The 22504-nt window shown below is 40.9% G+C and overlaps 3 protein-coding genes across 4 annotated transcripts; 1 reads left to right on the top strand and 2 right to left on the bottom strand.

Annotated features, from left to right (window-relative positions):
* Positions 1 to 753: 753 nt before the first annotated feature.
* Positions 754 to 3661, bottom strand: rusf1 (RUS family member 1). The gene is made up of 15 exons (XM_034711353.1): positions 3533 to 3661; positions 3286 to 3460; positions 3127 to 3204; positions 2924 to 3038; positions 2799 to 2844; positions 2654 to 2686; positions 2470 to 2575; positions 2199 to 2300; positions 1995 to 2065; positions 1726 to 1910; positions 1547 to 1604; positions 1389 to 1453; positions 1168 to 1299; positions 1017 to 1082; positions 754 to 917 (listed from the first exon to the last, which is right to left on the bottom strand). Exons 2-15 carry the CDS (start codon positions 3433 to 3435, stop codon positions 832 to 834), a joined length of 1293 nt encoding a protein of 430 aa, XP_034567244.1. The 5' UTR covers positions 3436 to 3460; positions 3533 to 3661; the 3' UTR covers positions 754 to 831.
* A 2128-nt stretch (positions 3662 to 5789) lies between these two features.
* On the top strand, positions 5790 to 9095 carry LOC117832072 (transmembrane protein 265-like). The gene is made up of 3 exons (XM_034711033.1): positions 5790 to 6101; positions 7373 to 7611; positions 8301 to 9095. Exons 2-3 carry the CDS (start codon positions 7375 to 7377, stop codon positions 8451 to 8453), a joined length of 390 nt encoding a protein of 129 aa, XP_034566924.1. The 5' UTR covers positions 5790 to 6101; positions 7373 to 7374; the 3' UTR covers positions 8454 to 9095.
* prr14 (proline rich 14) lies at positions 8775 to 22031 on the bottom strand. 2 transcript variants are annotated; one of them, XM_034711030.1, is made up of 11 exons: positions 21902 to 22031; positions 19593 to 19622; positions 19324 to 19497; positions 17844 to 17997; positions 17693 to 17758; positions 16161 to 16201; positions 13132 to 15984; positions 12899 to 13040; positions 12584 to 12693; positions 11837 to 11905; positions 8775 to 10447 (listed from the first exon to the last, which is right to left on the bottom strand). In XM_034711030.1, the coding sequence occupies exons 3-11, from the start codon at positions 19464 to 19466 to the stop codon at positions 10156 to 10158; spliced, it is 3870 nt and encodes a 1289-aa protein (XP_034566921.1). In that variant the 5' UTR covers positions 19467 to 19497; positions 19593 to 19622; positions 21902 to 22031; the 3' UTR covers positions 8775 to 10155. The 2 variants fall into 2 exon arrangements, with proteins under 2 accessions (XP_034566921.1, XP_034566923.1); XM_034711032.1 differs by having other exon boundaries at positions 19324 to 19622.
* Between the last annotated feature and the right edge of the window lie 473 nt (positions 22032 to 22504).

Here is a 22504-nt window from a genome sequence, read left to right as displayed (position 1 = left end):
ATTTCGCCACTACTCCCTCTAGTGGACAGAAGGAAAATATCTCCTTATTTGTTTTTAACACTATGGTTTCAAACGTATCTTTAAGGACAGAAGTTGAAGGTTAAAAAAAGGGGAAGTTAAAGTACTTTCGCATCATATTTTCTCACCAAACTGTCAGCTTTGGATTTAAATATGTTTTTAGGGGGGGAGTGTATTCTTCTCGTACCACACTAATTGAAAAAGAATAGAATAGAATAGAATAGAATAGAATGTACTTTATTCATCCCAAAGGAGGAAATTCAGGTGTCTGGCAAATACAAATTATAAAAATCACATAAAACAAGTAATTCAGTTGTCTGTTAGCTCATCTCCCATTGGCTAGAGAGTTATGAAGCCTAATGGCTGCAGGGATGAATGATTTTCTGCATCTCTCAGTTCTGCAGCGCAGAGAGATGGGCCGTCCACTGCCGCTGTTTCTCTGGTCCACAAAGAAGATGTGAAGTGGATGATCTGTGTAATTTAGAATGGTCTCTAGCTTCTTCTGTGTGCATCTCTCCACCACAGCCTCCAGTGAGTCCAACCTGGTTCCAATCACACTGCCAGCTCTTTTTTTACTAGTTTTGTCCAGTTGTCTCACATCCTTGTGTTTTATACTGCTTCCCCAGCAGACTGCAGCATAGAATAACACACTTGCCACCACAGACTGATAAAACATCTGCAGCCTCTTTCTGCAGATGTCTAAGGACATACAACCAAAGACAGAATCAAACAAGCTTTGCATAAAAATAGTATTTATTAAACCTTGAAAAAAGTTAATATTCACAATTTCAACAAACTCCAGATGTTTTCAGCTCAGTTGCTTTTTGTCTTCCACTCAACTCTCCACTCATCCCAGTCCAGCAGAGTTCGTTTGACGTCCCAGCCTGCAGCTTCCACTCCTGAAAATAATATGAGGAGCACAGTGTTTCTATTGGTTAAATGAACATGATGTTAAGGGAGTCATTTATAGTTTAAAAAACATTGGTGTGTGTGTGCACCTTTGAGAAATGGACTGAAAATTGTGTCCATGAGCTTGTGACTCTCGTGCACCAATTCCCAGTGACCTTAAAAAAAGAAAAGGTAATGAGTGACAGAAAGAAAGCACCTGTTTTCAAGCTTTTTAAAGAATCAATAGACGTGAAGACTCACTCTGCTTTTGTTGTGTAGAGAGATCTCTTGAAGTCTGGGTGGTCAACTTACTGCTGAGCCAAACAGCTTGGCACATTGCTCTGATTTCATCATGCACTGCTGCTTCTGGTCCTAAACATATGCACACACAACCTGAGGGGAGGACAGAGTTACTTAGAAACAAGTACTGAATGTTTATGAATCTTAAGATTGTTCATTTTCTGTGAAAGAGAATAACATACCATGTTTCACTCCTAACAGGTAAGGCATGCCGTTATGCTTCAAGGCCAAATCAAGTTCATCTTTGCTGCAAAAGAAGCAAAATTAAACGTAACTGTTGAATTTTTTATTGATTTTCTTTATGTAGTTGTCATAAAGTGAACATGTAATGTAAGATTACCTCTGCAGAACCTCCTGCAACCTCACTCCAAGTTTGATCGGCACACTTTTGCTGAACTCTGGTGAAAACAGGAGAATAAATCACACAGAGAGCACAGTGTTAACATCTTATCGCTGTGTCTCAGTCATGGTAGATTCTTACAACGACCTAAAATCTGTCAGCAAATGTATGACTCCTACCGATAAAAACTGGTTCCCTCTGATTGGCCTCTTGTGGACTCAGAACCCGACTGTCTCTCAGGTACTGCTGCAGAACAATCGTCAGCCGCGCCTCGTTGAAAGTTTCCATTACGACTGATCGCACAGCCTTGTAGTTGGCAAAAAGATGGAGGATGGTGAAGAGGAAGAAGAGGCTGAGGGTCAATCTGAGAGAAAGAGAGCAAGGGAATATGAATAATGTTTTTAAGACTCTTCAAACAAGTATCTGTGCAGGATAATAATGTACTCACACTGGATTATCAGTGACGAGGGGAATGAGTATCAGACTGATCAGCAGACCGGCCAGATTCACCAAAGTCTCCTGTGGAATTCAAGAAATAACAAAAATGAGACACACAGCTCTTTAGAAACCTTTTCATCATTTAGAAAGATTGTAATAACACATTTAGACACTCTACAGTAGTCAGACATCACAGATAAATCCAAAAACACACCTGACTGCCATCTTTGGCAGAGATGTCAGCCATGTTGTCTCTACGAGCCTGATGGACGGTCAGAGCAGCTCTGGTCGCACCGCCCGCCACACCTACGATTGACTGGTGGAGACAAACACTAATAAAAAACAGCTACATCACAAAACTCTGATGGTATGTCAAGACATGTGCATGAGCTGCAGCTGATGGTCTTCCACGAGGGTGCACGCAGCATCTGAGACACTGTGGGACCAACACACCAACCGAGCAACACCAGTGCAAGTTCACTTACCTTGAATATCCCAGCTGTACACACAATCAGGATGAAGAAAGCAGGAAAGTAAGGAGCCAGTATTTCCATGAACATGGCAATGTCGTTGAGAACATCAGCGAAAAGTCTGAGAAGAATAGAAAATAACTTTAAATGAGTTCAGAATCAGAATAATTCAAATACTGACACTGTGGACGACACATACCTCCACTTTTTGGCCTCAGAGTCCAGTTTAGTCCTGAAACAAAGACAGAAACAGGACAAGAGCACAAATATGAAGACACATTGAAAACAATCCATCCATTGTATTGAAACTTTAAAGCTCCAGTGAGAACACAAAATGAGCCAACCCTTTCTGCCATGCGAAGAGGATTCGTCCCAACATGCCAGTTCCATCTGTACGGGAAATACAGTTTACAAGTTGCACTCCTCATGACTCAGTTATGAAACAGAATAGTTTGCAGTAAGGCTTCACCTCTTAGCAACCAGGTGACTGTGGCTGCTGCTACTGTTGCCTCTTGGTTTCCAACCCCGACCCCTTTGAGGGAGGCCTGAGTGGCCAGAGTCCCAGACAGAGAGCTGGAGAAAGCCTGGGTGAATAAAAGAGGAGTGTTTAGAGAGTCTTCATCTCATAGAGAGGACTGAAATAGTTTTGAAATAGTGTATCATGTACTGCACCTGCACTGTGTCCCAAAACTGGTACTGCAGGTAATCATTACTGACACTCTCTGGATATCCTTGAGGCAGAAAGACACTCTGAGGAAAGGAGTGAAAATGTGAGTCAGAGGAAATGTTGAAATATGCAAAGTCATTGTAGAAGGATGGAAGAAATCTTACTTTAAAAACTCCAACAATGGAGTTTGCTCTTGATTCACCCTCACCCCCATCCCTTCTCCTCTCCATCACCCCATCCTTTGCAACATACTTCCAGGACTCTGCACTGCCATATCTCTCTGTTGCCAGAACAACACCTGATCCTTTCTCCATTACGGCTGATGAGGGATGCTACAGTCTGAAAGACACTTCAGTTAATTTAATTAAAGCTCATTTTGTTCTGTAGAACTGAAAACAAGACACAGCTTACGTGTCTTCTTCCCCTGTCTTGTTTTTCTTTGAAGCACTTCCGTGTTTTTTCCGCCCTCATCGTTTGGCGAGTCCTGATTGGTGGATTCGGAGTTTGGGGGCGTGGCTTCGATGATCAGCTGTATAATATTTAAAGACATATCACATAAATAAGTTAATAAAGAGAAACTGATGCCAAATCAAACTAATAGAACAACACAGATTCTAATTAGAACTTAAAGATTAAATAATTAAATAAATAAACAGATAAATGTAATTGAGACAAAATTATTCAAACCACTGTCTTCCATATTAGCTGTGCCTAATTACAAACCTGTGACCTCTGACCCTGTGTCTATATGATGGTTTCACATAAACTACTGTACTGCACACATGAAACTGGATTATGAGCCAAGATTGAGACAAATAATGGAAGAAACAAAGGGTAATTCATTTTAAGCTTTGGTTATCTCAGTGATTAATCCCCGGGTGTAGAAGCTCTTCCTGGCTGTGGAGATGTGAGTCAGCATGGCTATACTGCTGGAGCAGTGGAGATGACTGATGGCAATACTTAATGTCTCATTGTGTTGACTTTAGACATCCTGTTGTTTAAGTTTCATTTTGATCACTCCTTGTAAACCCCTCACCCCAAGCTTTCCCAAAACCTTTTATTGATGCAAGATGAGACTAGTTTAGAGAAAATGTGATACACAGGGACGTGGGCAGACTTCTTTAAGTGGGGGTTGTGCAGCATTTATAGACACCTTTCTTCACCTCACTCATAAGGTGTTATATTCCTGTGTAGAATGTTCAGCTTTAAAGCTCCTGTGAGTGAATTTAGCTGATAATAAAACAGACTGACATCAGTGCTAATCCCTTTGTATGAGCCATAGAGGCAAATGAGACCATCAGCGACAAGACTGATTATTTCTTTATAGTTATTTTGAATGACTGTAACCACGGCCACAGGGTAGGTGTCTGACAAACACGCAGAATAAACAAATATCCACAATTAGTGATACATTTAAGCAATTGAAGACAACAGGATGAGATTTTTGTTCTCAGAAAACAAGATCTGTATGTTGCAAATAAGAACAGCAAAGAGGTGAGATGTATAGTTTTGTCCTCAAGGGGGCGCCAGAATCAACACAACCATGAAGTTCCTTACAGGTGCTTTAAAGTTACACAGCAGTGGCAACCTTTCTTTGCATTTATCCTCTAACTTGTGCTTTAAGGGCCCAAAAATGATGATTGTCTTGTGCAAACCGTCTTACTTTCAACAACTGTCATTTAACGTCATTGATTCTGAGATGTGCAAACTTTGTTCAGCAATTTAAAGACCAAATAAAAGAAAGTGTGCTGCATTTAAAGTCAACAAGAAGCAACCTGTTGCAAGAGTCCAAATGGTTGATGTTAAGATAAGTTCTGCCTCTAACAAGGTAACAGCCCATTATTGTTGAGGACTTTGGGGTGGCCTCTCATATTTCAAGGCGGGCCACCCCTCTTAACTCGCCTCTGGTTAGGTCATAGGTCATAACCTGAGAGGTAGATCTCAATCCATAGATATGTTTACACACTTAGGAGATCACATCATATTTTCTTAAGTCTAAATTCCCTCTGGACAGAATAAAATTAATCAGTACTCGATGCAGAATGAACGAGAAGCTGCAGAAGAAAGAAAGAAATCTTCCCATGCTTTATTTTCCTTGATGAGGAAAGACCCAGCTGTATGATGCTGGCAGAGTTCACACTAAGTGACGTCAGCTCTGAAAAATGCAGTCAGGTAGTCATCCACCAGTGAGCCAAGGGGAGGAAATATGTCTTATCTCTGGGTCATAGATCAGAGGGGTGGCAGAAAAAGAAAAACTAGCAAGATGAGGCCTGTAGAGCGAGAGAGGAGAGAGAGGAGCTTGTGAAAGATGTTGTGAGTGAGCATAAAGAAAATAAAGTGATTGTAGTCTGTTTACTCTTCCAGGATACAGTTAAAGAAGAACTAGGCAGACTAGAATCTGTGGCTGTTTCACCCCAAGGCGAGACAAGTGCAGACACACCTTTCCCAAGTCCACAGGAATGCAGTACGGGAGAGAAGCAAGGGAAAGGCTCCAACACTTAAAGAGTGTGTAAAAATGTAACAGCAGGAGGAGGCAGGAAGACGAGACTGGGAGAACAAGGAACACAGCGGGTGAGGAAAAGGTCTGACAAGTGTTCGTGTGGGAGGGGAAGACGTAGGAGGAGAAGGAAAGAACCTGCACAGTTATGGGCGTGGAAGTTTCACATAGAGTTTCACTCCCAGCAGACCTTTCTGTCATTCAACAACTTATACTGCTCTGAGCTTTCACAGTGAGAGGACGGCCTCTGAGCTGGTGTCTTTTGACTCTGACTACAATGACAGGAGTGGTGTTTGGATGACCACGTGTGGGACTCTTCTCTGGAATTAAAAAGATTAGAGGAGTTTTATTCTAAAGGATAATACACCTGCTTCTATTTTTTTAAAGATTTGAGTATTACTCTACACTTGACAAGATAAGGAGCTGCTTGATCCACTGAAGGAGGACACTGGGACTGAGGAGGCGCCTTTTAATATAGAACAGGTTTGTACTTACTGTGAGGATTCATGTTTACAGAGCTGGTGTTCAAAATCTAAAACTTGGATGAATCCCTGTGATGATTTCCAAACAGATTACTGAACAGAAACTTAATCCATGCTTGTGACTTCTTCATTTGAGGGTAGTGTACAGATTCATTACGTCTCTCCTACAAAAGATTCACAGCTCTGTGCAACATTTCATGTTGAAACCTTTAACTCCCTGCTGATGCATTTTCTCAAGAGTCAAACACGCCGAGTATGCCGCTGTGACGCTATTTGATGAAATCACAGATAAGATATGTTTTTGTTTTCATTCATCATAACTAGCTTCCAGCCAAGTGTGTTGTTTTGACATCTTTTAGAGTGTGATCTTACAAGTTTTTCAAGCTTTTCTTTAAATATAAAGTTCCTTGGGAACACTCGGTACAGTCACCGGTGTGAGGTCATTCAAAAGGTACTTTTGTTTCTTTCTGGAAATACCCAATCAAGACAGATTCCCATGCTCCAGAGGGAGGACATGCCTTCTGAGTATTTTAAAGAACATGTTGAGACTTGTAGTAGTGTTGCCAAGGTGAGTGCAGGCCGAACTGGTATTTAAACATTACACATTATTTATTAAACGGTAACCATGGGTCTAAAGGGCGAGTTGGGATCACATACTTCTGTTTTTTTCCCTCCATAAATTAAGGAAGAGATAACTGAAAGCATTTATTCAAGACTGATCAGTTTCAAACCCAAGAAAATCCTGACACCGGTTTGGGGAATTTTGACACCCAGATTATACCTCCATCCACAATTTAGTCACTTTGATTCTTCTGGCAACCACAACAAAGCGATCACCGTCATCAGGACTTTAATTATGTTATGTGTAGTCATGAAATGTAAAGCCTACAGCTGTGTGTCGTCAGAGTGCATGCGGTGTTATTCCATTCTTATTGAAGTCTAACAGAGGAGGGAGACTCTGACGTCCTGGTACTAAAGAGATGACGTCATGTCATTGTACTCATAACGAAAGCATGAGTAAAAATAGAGCAGAGGAGATTCAAGTCATTCTTTGTAGTCAGTGATAAATAAAGTGACATCTGTCCTGTGTGTGAGAAGCATCCCAAAACACATAGAGTTCCTCTCAGACCTGAGGCACTATGAATGTTAATAAAATAAATATTTACCTAGACAGAGTGAACACTCACACTGAGCTTTATCTCAATAAACAAACAATTATTTCAGCCTGTTATCCCCTAAAGCTGCCACTCATCATAAACTCTTGTTTTGCAGAAATGTCCGATTCACCTCAGACATGCGTAACAGTGGAAGAAGAGCTCCCACTGAATGTCGTCGCAGGGTCAGGCGATGATCTACACAATGACAGCAGCCCTCAAACAACCAGCAGCACCAGACGATGCCCTGCCTTCTCCTCCTGCTGCAAGGACAGACACTACAGGAAGCTGGCCATCTGCAGCATCGTCTGTGGGGTCTCCTGCATCGGCATCAAGGCTCTGATAAGCTCAGTCAAGGTATCCTGCAGCTCCACTCTCTCTTTTTTTTTTAACTTCTCTGTGAAAATGGCAGCGCCTAAAGCTGCACATTCCACATTCTTATCTTTAAAGTGCAGCTAAGTGTCACTTGGAGAAATGCAAAGTATAAGAATGAGGTTATGGAGCTTGTGAAGGTCTGAGGAACCAGAGAGAGACAGAGAAGAGTTTCTGTTGAATGAGACATTTTACAGATAAAACACTGGTTGTTGTTTTTTTAAAGGATATGATACATATATCAAGTCTCTCTTAAAATAACACCATCATGCAGAAATGACAGGAGTTGCTGTAATCTTCTGAAATAGAGTTCAGAGTGGGTGTTGAGGGGAGACATGGAAAGTCCTGAATCAGCTGAGGTCGATGTGAAAATGAAATCTAAAGTTTGGTGAAATATTTCCTCTTTATGATTCAACAGAATATGTTTGCTTGCTTTACTAAAAGAAAACCACATCTGATCTATGATTGGTCGTCTTTGTTAGAAGTGAGACAATAAGAAAAATCACAATAGTTCAAAGGTAATTCCAACAAAGCACAAGTCTTACATTACGTCCCTTTATTCCCAAGACAAACTACTCGTATTGCTCATGTCTGTACTTTCCTCTCATGATGTGTTAGTTTCCTCTTTTTTAGTTTTATTTCTTCTTTCTTATTTTCTGTCTCATCCTCTGCAGGCTGAAGTAACAAAAGATCCCAAGGAAGCTGATGTGCATTTGCGACAGGCGAAAAAATGGGGCATCATCTCCGTGGTGACGTTGGTCGCCATCCTGGCTTCACTTCCAATCTTAATGGCACTGATCTCGTATCTCCTCACTCTGAAAGACTGATCTAGATCTAGATCCTCAGAGGAGCGGCTCTTCTTTTAATCGGCTGTTCAGGAACACGGACAGAACGAAGCCGGTGATCAACTGAAAGCAGCAAAGACATGAAGAAACTGGCATTTACACAGAGCACATAAAGACTGTGTGGTTTACACTTACACTTTTTTTTTTTTAAAAAAGGAACATATTTGAAACAGAAGTACAACTTTGACATGTTTTTTTTATACGCTGTAATATTTATTTAACAATGTATGAACATATGGACAATTCCAAATCCTAATAAGCATATAAAATCCAGCATGAACTATAGTTTGAGACAATACGCTACTGGACATGTACATCATATATTAAAGATAAGAACTGTGAGTCCCCAGCAGTGACCCGATCCTCAATGTTTGCAGCTTTAATGCAAAAGTGAATAAATTACTGTATCTGTCGACGTAGGAAAGTATCGATGTAAACGCCATCATGGAGGATCGGGTCTCTGCTGGAGCAGGAACAGCGTGGCAGTGCGTCGTCAGAACATCGTGAGATCCTGCGGTTTGTGCCAAAGTCTTCTTGGCATTATTGCATTGTTACCATGTTAGTCATCAATATGCTGTACTTTTATACAAACATATAAACAAACACTTTTATAACAAAATGACACGTTTGTGCTCTGAGTTACTTAAAGCATCTTTACATGCCCTCATAAAAAAAAATAGTTTACAAATACGCCTAAAAAACATGACAGAGTTTACAGTTAAGGCAACTTGATATAAATGACATTTGGCCAAAACATCTTACTTAGGCAGCTTGTCAAGAAGTTATATTAGCAATGTATACATAAACACCACAAATCAACCCAGAGAGAACCACGGTTTATAAAAAGCCAACCAGCAGAGGGATCTGGACGCCTCCGCTCTACACTCTCTGAAGTGCTGCATTGTTTCAAAGATATAAGTTATACAACAAAATCAGCTTCAGCCATGAAACACAGACAAACACTATAAACTGGTTGATTGAACGGAGTCTGCTCTGAGCGCGCAGACGAATGACTGTACATACAAATCCTCAGACAGAAACTTGGTTGTGAAATTGTTGACGAATCTCAGGCTGGCATTTTTAAAAAAAAGTTGAATTCTGTGTTTTCATATAAAAATAGCTGCCTTCTCAAAACAACATCATGACAAAGACATTACCTCTTTATGTAATGCAATGCTTTCTTTCAAACCAGAAAGTGCTAAAGAAAGGGAAGATTCAGTATCATTCTGGAAGAAGACAAAGCCTCTCCTCGCTCTCCCAGGGAGATTGTGCAGATTTGTTACACTCTGGGAAAGTCGGACATTCAAAAAGAAACATGATGACGTAGTTTTACAGTAAAGGTGTTCGATCACGGCGGGGGGAACTTCTACTTCAAGGCGGTTTTACTGGTAGCTGATATAGTGGTCGTGGGAACAATGGACGGTAATAGTTTGAGGGGAGTGATTACAGAAGAAGTGGCTTCCTGTAGAATACTTTTCACCTCTATGTTCACTACCAGCGTCCGTCTGTGATGCTGTGGTGTGATTCTTCAGTTTGCAAGCAACAGAGTGAAAATAACAAGACCTCACCACAGAAATGAAACAGCTGACAAAAGAAAGAGTGAATCTTCATGTTGAAAACACGTCACTCATATGAACAGCACCGTGTTTTTTAATGGCTGCCATCATCAACGTTTAGTAGTCCGTCAGCTGTCCGTCTGATCGTGCATCAACCACAGGTTCAGCTGATCCAGCTTGGCACAGAGAAGAGAGTCCACATCCTGCGGGCTGAGGGACGGTTCGTCTTTAGGGAAGCCGCCGCGTCGCGTCCTGGAGGATGAATTATTTGCCTTTCCCGCACCGACGAGAGGCTTCTTTGGTTTTCTGGCCTCGCCGACCTCCAGGAACTCCATGAAGCGTTTGAGACGCCTCTGTCCGAACCAGGACTCAGAGCCGTTCTTACGATTGAGAGCAACTTCGAATATCGTCTCCAGACGGCTGAAACAGAAATAATGATCAATCAATAAATCAATTGGTGAACGCTAGGCTCTCGTTTTAAGGAGACCAGCTGCTTAAATACGTTTCACCAAACTAACCAAGAAGTTAGTTTGAAGTTTAGTCACAACTAATGCCTCTCACATAACAAGTCCACGACAGCATCAGAGCAGAGTCCAGCCATCACTATGTCTTTGTACTCACACACTGATCCCTGCAACAGTGGAAAATTGGTGTCCTAGTGCAGGATTTCACATCGCAATACAGACATGCAGGAGGCAGACACACAGAGACATGCACACACACAGCACTGTTCCCCCCCACCAGCTCCTACACTTCACCATTCCATCTCTGTTGCTGCATCAGATGGAGGATCAGAGGCAAAACGATCTTGCCTCATCACTACACCTCTGTGCGTGACACACTGCAGACAAGGCTTAAAAAGGGGCATAAATATTCTGCCTTGAAATTAGTCTAGAGAAGTGACTGTTCAAAGAAAGTTTGATTTTCCTGCTGAACAGATTATGAAATGTCATTTCAAGAAATTAGATCTTGACTGGATTAATGAAAGGAAAAACAGCATGCAAGTAAAGTAAAATGACAGTGGCAGACAAGCTGATGTTTCACCTTAGCAAGTACGTTTGCACCTACTTCTGTGGCATTTGATGTTGTGTGGCTGTTTTCTAGAGCTATTTTAATATACCTCTGTGGTGCACTAACATTGCTAGTAATCTTATCAGTGGATTAGTAGTTCTAAATACTTCTTTAAAAATGTATAAATCTTTGTAGTAACACAGTAATTTAGTTTTAATGAGGTCATAAGTAGGCTTAGTTTGCAGAACACTTGATATCAGCTGATTTAATAACATGATCTCTCCTGTAGCGCCCCCCTCTGGTCAAAGCATCAACAATGTGAATATAAAGAAGCGGTTTTAAATCCATGCTGCACATTAATCGAAGCAGGTTTTGAGCAGGAGGCGAGTTCGAACAAGAAAGTGAAGAAAAAGAAAAGTAACCTGACAACTCACGCTCATGCAATGAATGAGACTTTTTTATCTACTCCTGTCATTCTAAAATGTTCCAGTTAACCAACGCTCTGAATACTAACAGCGAGAACAGGACGATAAAGAACAAGTTGAAACAGTGCAGATTAAATGTAACATGTGGGACTGAGAGCATTTCTGTTTCTGTGGTGTAACAAGCGTTAAAGCGTCACTACAACACTCCTCTATTCTTTGATGTTTCAACACCAAAGCTACACTAACTTCATGAAGACGTACTTTGTGCTGCAATTCATACATCTGCATGTTGAGCTGAAAAATAAATAGAGTTTTAAGTGAAAGCTGACTCGCAAAGGTTAAGCTGCTCCGAGTGTTCAATCGTTGATCTCACCTTTCAGGAGGTTTGCTGAAATTCTTGTTGGTGTAAATTTCCTCCAAACTGAACTCCTTCTTTTTCAGCCTGTGAAGAAAAATCATACTGTGGTGATCGGACTGAACATTGATCAAAGGGCGTTCAATACCCAACACACACATTAACGCTGACATACATTCACATTCAATAGCTTTCAGAGGAGGAACACGTTGTGACCTGGAACAATCCGTCCTACTTTCAACTGGACGGCGAAGTGATTCAGGGATGGCTACATCACATTTTACACTGTCACAGATTGAGCAGCTCAAACTACACCTTTAACATATGTAGGACCTGTTTTAACTATTTGAAATGCACAGTTTAAAGCACATGATGCAAAATGAATCAGGGTGTCTGAGAGCATTTTGCATGTAAAGAGATGCAGGTGAGAGCAAAGAGATTGGATTGAGCCCCCAGATTCTTCCAATTGTGTGTTTTGTGCAAAACATTAACCAAAACAATCAGTGTGTGTGCTCTTGTTGATGCATGGATTGATGTTATATCCAGTGAAACAATTCAGATGAAAAAAAAAACCTGTATTATCTTGCTTAACTTTTTAACAGAATCACCTGTGCCAAGTTTCAACGGGCTTTGTCTTGCTCATCTTGCTAGTGGGCGTCTAAACCAACCCTCCACCAACGTGACGACACCTCAACTAGCAGTTTAGATGCCCAACAAGTTCACGTGTGCATCATTCTTATTCGTGTATACAGTGTATTTATGTACCTGATGGGTTTGGGCAGGCCCATGGGGGTCAGGTTGTTCTGAGGTTTGGGTAAAGTTCTGCGAATCCTGATGGACGAAACCTTCCCTCGTTCTTCAGTCTTTTTCACCACCTGTGAGGACAAAACAAAGATGAGTATCCGAATCCTTTTGAAAGTGCTCTACCACAAAGTTCTGTCAGGAGTGAAGTAATTTAATTGATGAAGGGAGGATCTGCACAGCTGTCAAGACGTGCTGGTGTTGTTTCTTAAAGATCTTATTTGATGTGTCAAAACATCTAAAATTCAAAGCCATCACACTTTGTTTAAGTAATGATACCTTGATCTCAGAATCTGACAGAGACTTTTCTTCTCTCATCGCCACGTCTTCAAACTCCTGACTGGATGAGCTCGTGTCTCCGCCGTCATCCTCCTCTTCGCTCTGCGCTCTCCTCTCAATTTCACACCCTAAGGGATTCCCACTGCAGAACAGCAAACTGTTAGAATCAGCAGCGTGCTAAAACATTTGTGTGTCATTGGTGTTAATATCAAACATGTTATTAAAGATGTTACCTGCTGCCAGAGTCCAAGGGAACACTGGAGGAGTCTGCTCTTTGGAGGAATCCTGGAAGGCGCCATGTGGAGGGGCTCAGCGGGTGAATCGAGGTGGAAGAAGAGGCGGTGGGAGAGGGAACGGGACTGGAAGTGCTTGGGCTGTTCGCAACTCCTCTGCTTTCCACCTTCTTAGAGAGGAAAGCCAGAGGGCTGGAGAGGAAACAGGTGGCGAGAGCTTTGAGGGAAGTGGTGGGAGAAAGTGCGAGGATAGGAGACAGGTGATGGGTGGAGCTGTCGTACGGGACAGATCTTCTGGACGGGTACACCTCCTTACGCAGGCAGAGGGGGGCGATCTCCCTCTCCACTTCCAGACTGCAGACTGTGTGTCGACGAGCCCGCCGCTGGGATTTGTGCGCATGTTGGACGAAGGGAGAGTGAGAAGACGGATGCTGGTGTGGTGTGTGAATCCTGCTGAGTTGAGTTGAATGCAGAGAGGAAGTGCAGGGTGTGTCATAGTGACCGAGGGAGTGGATTTCGGGGCAGGAGTAGCTGCGTAAGAGGCTCCTTGAAGGGCCGTTCTCTGACGAGCGCGTCGCCAGGTCTGCGTCGTCCATCGTGACGGAGTTCGTCACCTCTCCACCTTTACGTGTCCGACTGAGCAGAACCCGGCACCTTCTCCTCTGCTTCTCCACTCTCCTGGGCCTGAAGTTCACACCTCTTGCAGAAGCCCTGAGCAGAGAGCCGGGGATGCTGCTGCTGATACTGACTTCAAGGTTTGTGGTAAACACTTCATCTGCCACAGAAGCAGTCATGTTTTCTTTCTCATCCTTAACATCCTGATCGATGTTTGATAACTTGACATAACACTCTAAGTGTGGTTGGGGAAGTGAAGGAGCAGGTTGAGGAGGACTTTCAGAGGGGGTCATTTCAAAATACACCGGGTCCACCAGCATTTTCTGCTTGCCTTCTTGACACGGTTCTTCTTTGGCTAGCGAAGGGAGAGGGATACATTTCTTTGTCTCTTCACTCCCAGCAGACGTAGATGATTTATTAGCACCTCTGACGCCCTTTTTGGGTCTCTTGGACGGCTGGTTCAGCTCCACTTTCTTGCTCTCGTCCAGCTGAGAGGCGTTCAAATGTGTCGGCGCAGGTTCTGTTAGCCGCTCTGTTGATGAGGTAGAAACTGAAAAGTCTGATTTGGCCGTTGAACCTGCTAGATTTGGGGATTTCCTCTTAAGTGGTTTCTTGTTTATGTCCTTGCACCTGCCCAGGCTCTGGAGCTGCTTTATATCAGGACGGATGAGGACTTCTGATAGTGGGTCTTGCTTGGATTGGGTTTCCAAATCCATACCGTTATCCACGGCTTCCTCAGATCTTCCGAGATCTGCTTTGTTCTTCAGTCTTCTGCGTGAACCTGATGGCTTCACCTTCATCATGGCGCTCTCTGTCACACTAACATCTTTATTCAGAGAGCACACCAACATCAAATCAGAGGAACTTTCAGTCTGTGCGTTCAACATGTCTTCTTTTACTGCAGCTAACATTTCTTGATCTCCTTTTTCTTTCTTATTCGCTCTCGTGGAAGCAGCCGGTCTTCTTCTTGCAGGCTTCATCACATCCTCCACGTCCACACTGCAGCTCGTCCACACCACTTTCCTTCTCTGTGATCTCAGCCCTGTCTGAGCACCACCATCTGAAGCAAGGATTAATAACTCTTGTTGCTTTATAATATTATCTGAAGTCAATCGTGTCTTCTTCACTAAGTCCTGGGGGTGACAGACCAGTGTGCGCTCTCTTTTCGCTCGTACAGCTGAGGATGTTTCAGGGTTTAGCTGAGCTTCCACAGGAGGCTTTAATGTCGTCGCCTCAGCACTGTCAGTGAAGTTATTCCGGATGTTTGGACGAATCAGCACGCAGCTTTCTGTTTTCCTACCATCATCACCGCCATCGAGGTGAGGAGAGTCCTTAGACTGGGAAAAACAGTCTGAAGAGGACAATGATGGTGAGTTGCCGTTGTGGGAGTCAGCTGTGTTTGACTCTAAATTAAAGTGACTAACCTGCTCCTCCATTACCTCTGCTTCAGACTCCTTTTTGACTTCACATGCTAACGCTTTGGACACAACTCTTCTTCTACTTCCTGTACATTTCCTTGGTAGTGGTTTCAGTCGGACGGTTAGTCTTCCTTTCGGATCCTCTGCAGATGTGATTATCTTTAACTCTGACTCCTGTGAGGCACTTACACACACAGAGGATCGCAGAATAACAGACGACTTTCCAGAGTCAGGAACTTCCTCAGAAACAGAGAGGGGTATGGGAATGTGTTGCAAAGGCACAGAATCAGGAGAGTCTCTTTCCGCCTGTGTCACCAAACATTCATCTCCCTGTTCAGATGTTTCTGTTGACATCTCAACATCGAACGATAATCTTTTTGAATATTTAACAGTTTCCATGTTTTCTGTTTCAGCAGTGTCCTCCTGACTCACAGGCTCTGTTTGTTCCACATCGCTTGGCTTTGACAGCTCCATGTCTGACGTCCCTGCAGCTGCTGCCTCACACTCATTAAAGTTAAAGATATCGGTGTGATCCGTGGAGGGAGGAGGGCTGCTCGCTCTGAAGAGTTTCACAGGACTCATGACGATCTCTGTGAAACTCGCCATCTTCGACTTGAACGACTTAATCAAGGGGCCGATCACCCATCCTTTGGGGACGGATGGATTTTCAACCTCACGTTCGACAGCCAGTCCGCCACATGCATCCATGGCAAATTTAGTGGCGTCAAGTTTCAGCGTGTCGTCATCAGCAAAATGTTCTTCTACATCCTCTGCAGCAGACACATTTGGTATATTTGGTGAACTCCTCTGGTCTCTTTGCCTGAGATAAAACAGAGGAGAGAATTCAGACAAAACAGTGAAATACTATATTCATTGTGGACATGATAGAGCTGCACCAGATTCAAACATTATGATTCAAAGTTTTTGAAATAACAAAATGAAAATGTGAAAATGCAGAAAATCAGGATCTGTGCACCCTTGAGCTGAGACACTTACATATTCTCCTGCTCCGCTGAGAAGTTGAACTCAAAATCCTCCTGCAAAATGAAAAGAAAACTTTTTACAGTCAGTTTTAAAAATAATGTATCACAGAGCATTGATCATTTCACACTGTAATGCATGTTCACATAGAAATATGTCAGGTGTTATGCTGCAACAATCCCCAGAATAACCATCTAAATCTGAAGTGCAGCTTTACCTGCACACTTAACAAAATCGGCACCATCCTGCAGGACTGTGTGAGGTGTGGGAGGGTTATTTTGTGTCCAACAGTAGCTCTCACTCTTTACATTAACTTCCCATGTGAGCTGCTCTTTTGTGCATGGCAGGTTTGGTATTAAAATCTTGATATAGATTATTTTTGTCATTTAGTAATGTATCAAACACGTGACACAGGAAAAGTATTCAAGGATTTGTCTCTTGCTCTCTCTTTAAATTATCTGTGTGTATGCATGTGTGTGCATGTGTGTGCGTATGTGTGTTTATATGTATATATATGTATTTTTATTTATTTTATTATTACTTTTCATTTATTTTGTCATTTTAAATTATTTTTCAACTAAACTTTTCTTCACATGTTTTCTTTTAATTTATTTATCTGTTTATTTAATTCATTTTATTTTTAATATTTTCAATTTTATTTCATTTTTTCACATGTCTGAGCCCCTGTTTGATTGTATTTGATCTGTCTTGTTGATACATTTAAAAAGTTGCAAATGAAATATGTATATATATTATAAAAAAGGGATTTGTACCCTTGACAACTGCTGTTAGGCCTCAAACCAACAATTCCAACCAAAATTAACAACTAATATCAAAAAAATTAATTCTGTTGATGTTTCAATACAAAGTAATTTAATACAAAATGTTTTTTAAACCACTGTCAGTTGTTCAAAATTAAACAAAATACTTATAAAATCAGGAATATTGTGATTTATTTTTACATATTTTCACAGTTTTGTATTTAATGAGTGTTTGCACATAAATTAATTTCTTGCAAAACAAATTAATTGTATTTGAGGCAATAAACTTAAGTTGTTTTTAAAGGAATCTAAAAATATGATCATAGTCTCAACTTTTATAAATAAGCGCCATTTACTGTGGTACCCATAATTGCCCAATTTACTTGATTCTCTATTCATGCATCCACATTGCTTCATAAACCGTGCTAATGGCTCGTCCCTTCTGTTCTGCTGACAAAGACAGAGTGTGAAGTGAAACAGAGATGAACGGCACACTGTGATGTCTGTGATCTTCACATTAGTGGGTCACATTAGACACATGACGACCGCCCTGTCTGTGCTGGAGTCAGCAGACCGTGAAGGAGGATTATGGCACTCAATTAACCCTCACACCCTGTTCACTGTACAGGTCTCCAATATTGTCATACACAAAGCTACAGTAAAGCTGCTGCTACAGATTAGACTCTGGAAGCTTGAAAGAGGATGCAGAGAGATTGTAAGACGGGGACTGAGAGACCTACAGAGAGAGAGACGGCAGAATGTGAGAGGTGGAAACATAAAACTGACCTTGTTTTGTGTCTCGTGTCCATGTGTACTTTCAACTCCTGGCGCCTCAGAGTCGGGCACTTGTACCTGTGAATTAGACATGGGCTCTGTATAAGCAATGACTTGTTTTTTGCAGAAGAGTATCAGAACAAGCTCAAGGAAACACTCTCACCATGCTGTCTGTGTCCCTCTGTCTCTCTGAGGGGGACCAGTTTTGTCTTGCTGCTCTCTGCGCTGCTTCACTTTCAAAGATGCTCTGCTTCTTGGGAGTTTGTGCTTTAATACGACCACTTCTTCTGTGACCAGATGTTCCATTATTTGAACAGCTGCAAATGTGAAAGAAAAAACAGTCAATGTAGGCATGAGTGCTTTGTCTCAAATCCTGAATCCCTGTCTTCACAATTCAAGAATCAGTAAAGGGGATGCCCCCTTTTTGGCTGTAATCCCAAAATAAGCCCTTTGCTTTTTAGATCTCTGCAGATGATTATCAAGCTTTCCCTAAAAGTTGAAGCAAATGTCCCGATTCAAAATAAGAAGGTCAATCAGCTTATATTTATCTGATATGGTTACAAGTTTAGAAAATTGAAGCCATTAATTACAAACATTAGGGACAGCTGATGTTGCCTGTGAGGTGTACAATGAAGCAGGACTTGAGGGTAAGCTGTCAGGGTTTTCTGTCCTCAAGCTGGCTCTCTTACAACCAGACCTCAATCATCATGAAAACTTATTCTAATCTTATAACCTCATCAAGACCACATCATGTTCAAAAGTGCAGTTTTAAATCAGTCCTTTAATCAATCATTGCCTGATGATTAGATTGTATCTGCAGGCAGTACAGATCCTCGGCTGAGGCAGTTTGTTTATGGAAGTGTTTGGAATCGTAACATAACGCTCCACAGGTCAAGTTAACACTTTAAAAAATGATGCAGGCACAGCAAATAAGGACTTATGCTTCTGCTTAAAATCCTAAAAAGTCCAATTTGAATCTGCTGGTTTTGCAGCAAAAACACAAGATGATAAAACTGAAACGTCTGTAGGTCATTAACATAGATTGAATCACATCAGTTCTTTAATTTGGCTTCTATTTCATCCAAATGCTGAAGTGATGTCCGTGTATTTTTCATTAAGTGAAAGTAATTACAGTTTCAGCCTTCACCACGAAAACCACGGTGAGTATCATGGTTCAAGTGTTAAGAGTTGTACCGGGTGTGGTCGTGATAACAAATGAGAGACACTGAGTTTTTCATGAGGTCAAATCAAAAAGATCCACCTTGATTTTACTGCAATAAGTTTACATTTTCATCATCCCTTCTCATGATGTCAGTTTGATTGAAGCAGACACAGTGATCAAATGATGCTCTGTTTTCTGTGAGCACACTAAGCCTGCAGCAGAGAGTCTGCGTAACAAAGTTCATACTGCCTTTATGATACCATATATCTATCTTTAACTGGAGCTGAGCCAGAATATGCTGAATTAGCTTTGCAGTACACCCCTCTACTAATACAAACCCTTCTTTAATAAATGATTGGAACTCAGAGTTTGTGCTGCTCAAGTAACTGAAGATGCCTTAATGCGGTCCAAAAATGTGTCAAAAGAAAGGAGGGGAAGATACAGCTAAACAAAATCAAAAAAGGTGCGAGGACAACAATACCTGGGAGTGATGGAGGAAAGGGAAAGGAGAGGTGGTGGAGGTTCAATCTGGGGAGGTGCACTACAGAAAGTGTTTGGGGGAATAGCATCCTCATCCATTGGACAAACTATGTGAGGGAGCGGGTCAGAGGGATAAGTCAACATCCCCTTGTTCTCTCTTTCTCTCCTTGTCTCTCTGCAAATAACATAAATGTAAAAGACACACATGCAGGGTATCACATCAAAATGAAAGCACATCAATGTATGACTGAAACATGCAGGTACACTCACTTCTCTTGTCTTTGGGGATGGGGGTTTATCCTGAAATGGAGAATATAGAAGAGTTTCAACTGAGAATATAGACGTATGGAACAAACAGAGCTGCAATAAATTGTTATTTTTAGCATCCAATTAAATCCTTTAATTTATTTCTTGATAAATAAGCAAGAAAGAGTTTACATTTTTACATATCTACCTAAAAATGTACAGTAAGTATGTTTCAATTATGGAAATAATCAACTCTTGTCTGCAGATGATCTTGTTAATGTGATGGTATGTTGTTTCTGCTCTACAAATAGCAGACTGATAGTTGTATTATAATGACAAAAGAAAGACAACACTCTAAAGTATAAAATACACATTTAACTGCAGAGTGCAGGTGATATCAATCCAGGACTAAATAATGTTGATCTCAGTCAATTAAAGGTAACTTTATCATTTCAGTGTTTGTTTTGTTAAAGGTACAGTGTGTAGAAAGGGGAATATATAACAGTATTGCTCCTGTGATGCATGAGAAGTATGATCATTCCTTTATCAAGTCATATTTATTAAAGAAAATGTGCATGGTGTGTAGTTTGTTCATTCTGTGCTACTGTAGAAATGTGGTAGAGCAAGATGGCGGCCTCCATGGAAGGGGTCCCTCTCTCCCTGAAAATGTCAGGTGGCGCAACCGTCCGAGCGAGTGAACTGACTTAAAACACTATAAACAATGTATTTTATAATAATAAATTCAAACTAAAACACCATGATTTTACATATAAGAGCTTTGAAATAAACATAATTTCATAAATATCAACAGTTTAAAGGCACCTAAGGTTATTTAAAAACTTTTGTCCAGCAATTTGCATTTTCTCAAATGTCAGGGGGGCACCACTGTACTCATGGAGCTTTTATTTTGAAAGTAAGTAGTTATAATGGACTTCAACATATGAAATAATTCAGAGGACCCATCTAATTGTCATGGCTGAGTTAAAAGGTTTGTAGATGTCTCTTAAATAATAATAGAAAAGCTTTTATCAACTTATAGGTGGACGGTAACACTTTCCATGTCAGGTAGTACAACCAACCCAAAACTGTAAAAATGATACCTGGCCAATAGAAAGCAAAAATCCTAATATATTGTAAATAAAAAATAGACTCACAAAATACAAATGTGTAAAGCACTGTAACCACTCTAAGGGATACTTCCTAAAACTTTCAGTTAGAATAAATGATAGGAAAGTACAAATATTTTGACAAATATCTGGTTGCACCACCTGACATTTTTTGGGTGTTCAAGTTAAGAAAAGGGTAAAAAAAATAAAATTAAACACTAAAAAAAAAAGCTGTTTAACGTACAAGCCTTGTTGGAACACAAAAATATGCATTGCAATCATTCTGGAAATACTTTAAAAGAAATGTAATTTTTTAGGCTTATTTGTCAACGACCCATATATAAAAAACTCATTCTAAGTTAACAAAATGCAAACTCATTTTTAGATAAGGTGATTATACACTCATTGAAACATATTTCTGAATATTATAATCCATTTCGCTGTTCTGCTAAAAACTACATACTGTAGCTTTAACCAGTCTGTGATGTTCTGTAGAGCAGGGGTCAGATGTTGATGAAACTCTGGTATTTACATTTAATTCATTCTACTTAAAGAATACTAAATATGTGTTAATTGATCCAATGATGGTTACAGTTATTATTTAACACTAAAAGCATGTTTAAATCAAAGATGCTCTTATCAGTCAGCATCACAACAACAATGAAGCTTGAGGAAAAATAGCAACACTTGTGTCTTGAATTGAAGCACACAGCCTTTTCCAGGCATTGTTGGCACTTCACCAGATGAATGAATCTCTTCTTCATTTAAACACATTCTGTATAAGTCGAGATAAGCTTTAAAGGAGTCAGAATAAAGCAGAATATGAAGCTAATTAAGTGAATGTCTCCAATTAAATCAAAGCGGCGGTTAGACCAAAAATGGGTGCGTCTACTTGCTGGAGTGAAGAGTCTCCTTTAAAAACTTCTGTTACTGTGATAATAAATGTAAACTCTGTCTAATGTTATCATGTTTAATGTTATTTATCACTCAAACTAGGTGTTAAAAGACTGCAGGTGTATTAAACTGAGTTTAGTTATGACTCCACTGTGGCAGCATGGTTTGGCTAACGCTGATATTCATAGTCTGAATTTCTGATCCAGAGATTAGCCATAGCCCATGAGCTGTCACCTCCGCGCTCGTCTGTTCCTCTCAGGTACCCGGATATTGTTCCTCTTTACGTTCCCTCTCAGAAGGTTATTTAGGGTGAATAATGTTAAATGAACCTACCTCACACGTTAGACTGCACCACAGCGGAGTAATCCGACCTCACCGTAAACAAGAACATGCCGGACGGACGGCGCCCCGCAGATACTCGTATCCGTTTTTACAAATCTAGCAGCCAGACAGATGGCTCAGCCAATCACAACACGCGTTCACTTTCCGCCCGGAAATCCCTTTTAGAATCCGACCAATCAGTGGAGAGTATGATATTGCGTAGATGAAGGGGCAGCCAATAGGAACAGACTTATGGTTTATAAAAAACAGTCTTCTTTTATGTCCTCGAGTGACCTAGTATCTTAATGAGGACCCACTTCTTACTGCGTGGAAGAGAATCAGTCTCATTTTACATTTAATGCAGACACTAAGTGTGACAATAGATTTGCATGAGCCAATACTCAGATATTTGATAGCAGATAATCTTTATCAGCCAGAAGAAGAAAAGAAATGAGTGTGAAAGCTGGATCAATTTTAGTCTGTGACGTTTCTAAAAAGAAAAGTTATTGACTTTGCTGAGAGACGGTACAGGTGCATCAATTAAGACAATAAAACTTAACTTTTCACTGTACCTCCTTACTTTAGATGCTTGCAGATGTGCACAGTAATGTTTAT

The sequence above is a fragment of the Notolabrus celidotus genome, chromosome 20, assembly GCF_009762535.1.
Source record: "Notolabrus celidotus isolate fNotCel1 chromosome 20, fNotCel1.pri, whole genome shotgun sequence".
In the NCBI taxonomy this organism is placed as follows: Eukaryota; Metazoa; Chordata; class Actinopteri; order Labriformes; family Labridae; genus Notolabrus; species Notolabrus celidotus.
Note: the sequence above shows the minus strand (reverse complement) of the source record. Positions and strands in the feature narration are given on the sequence as shown.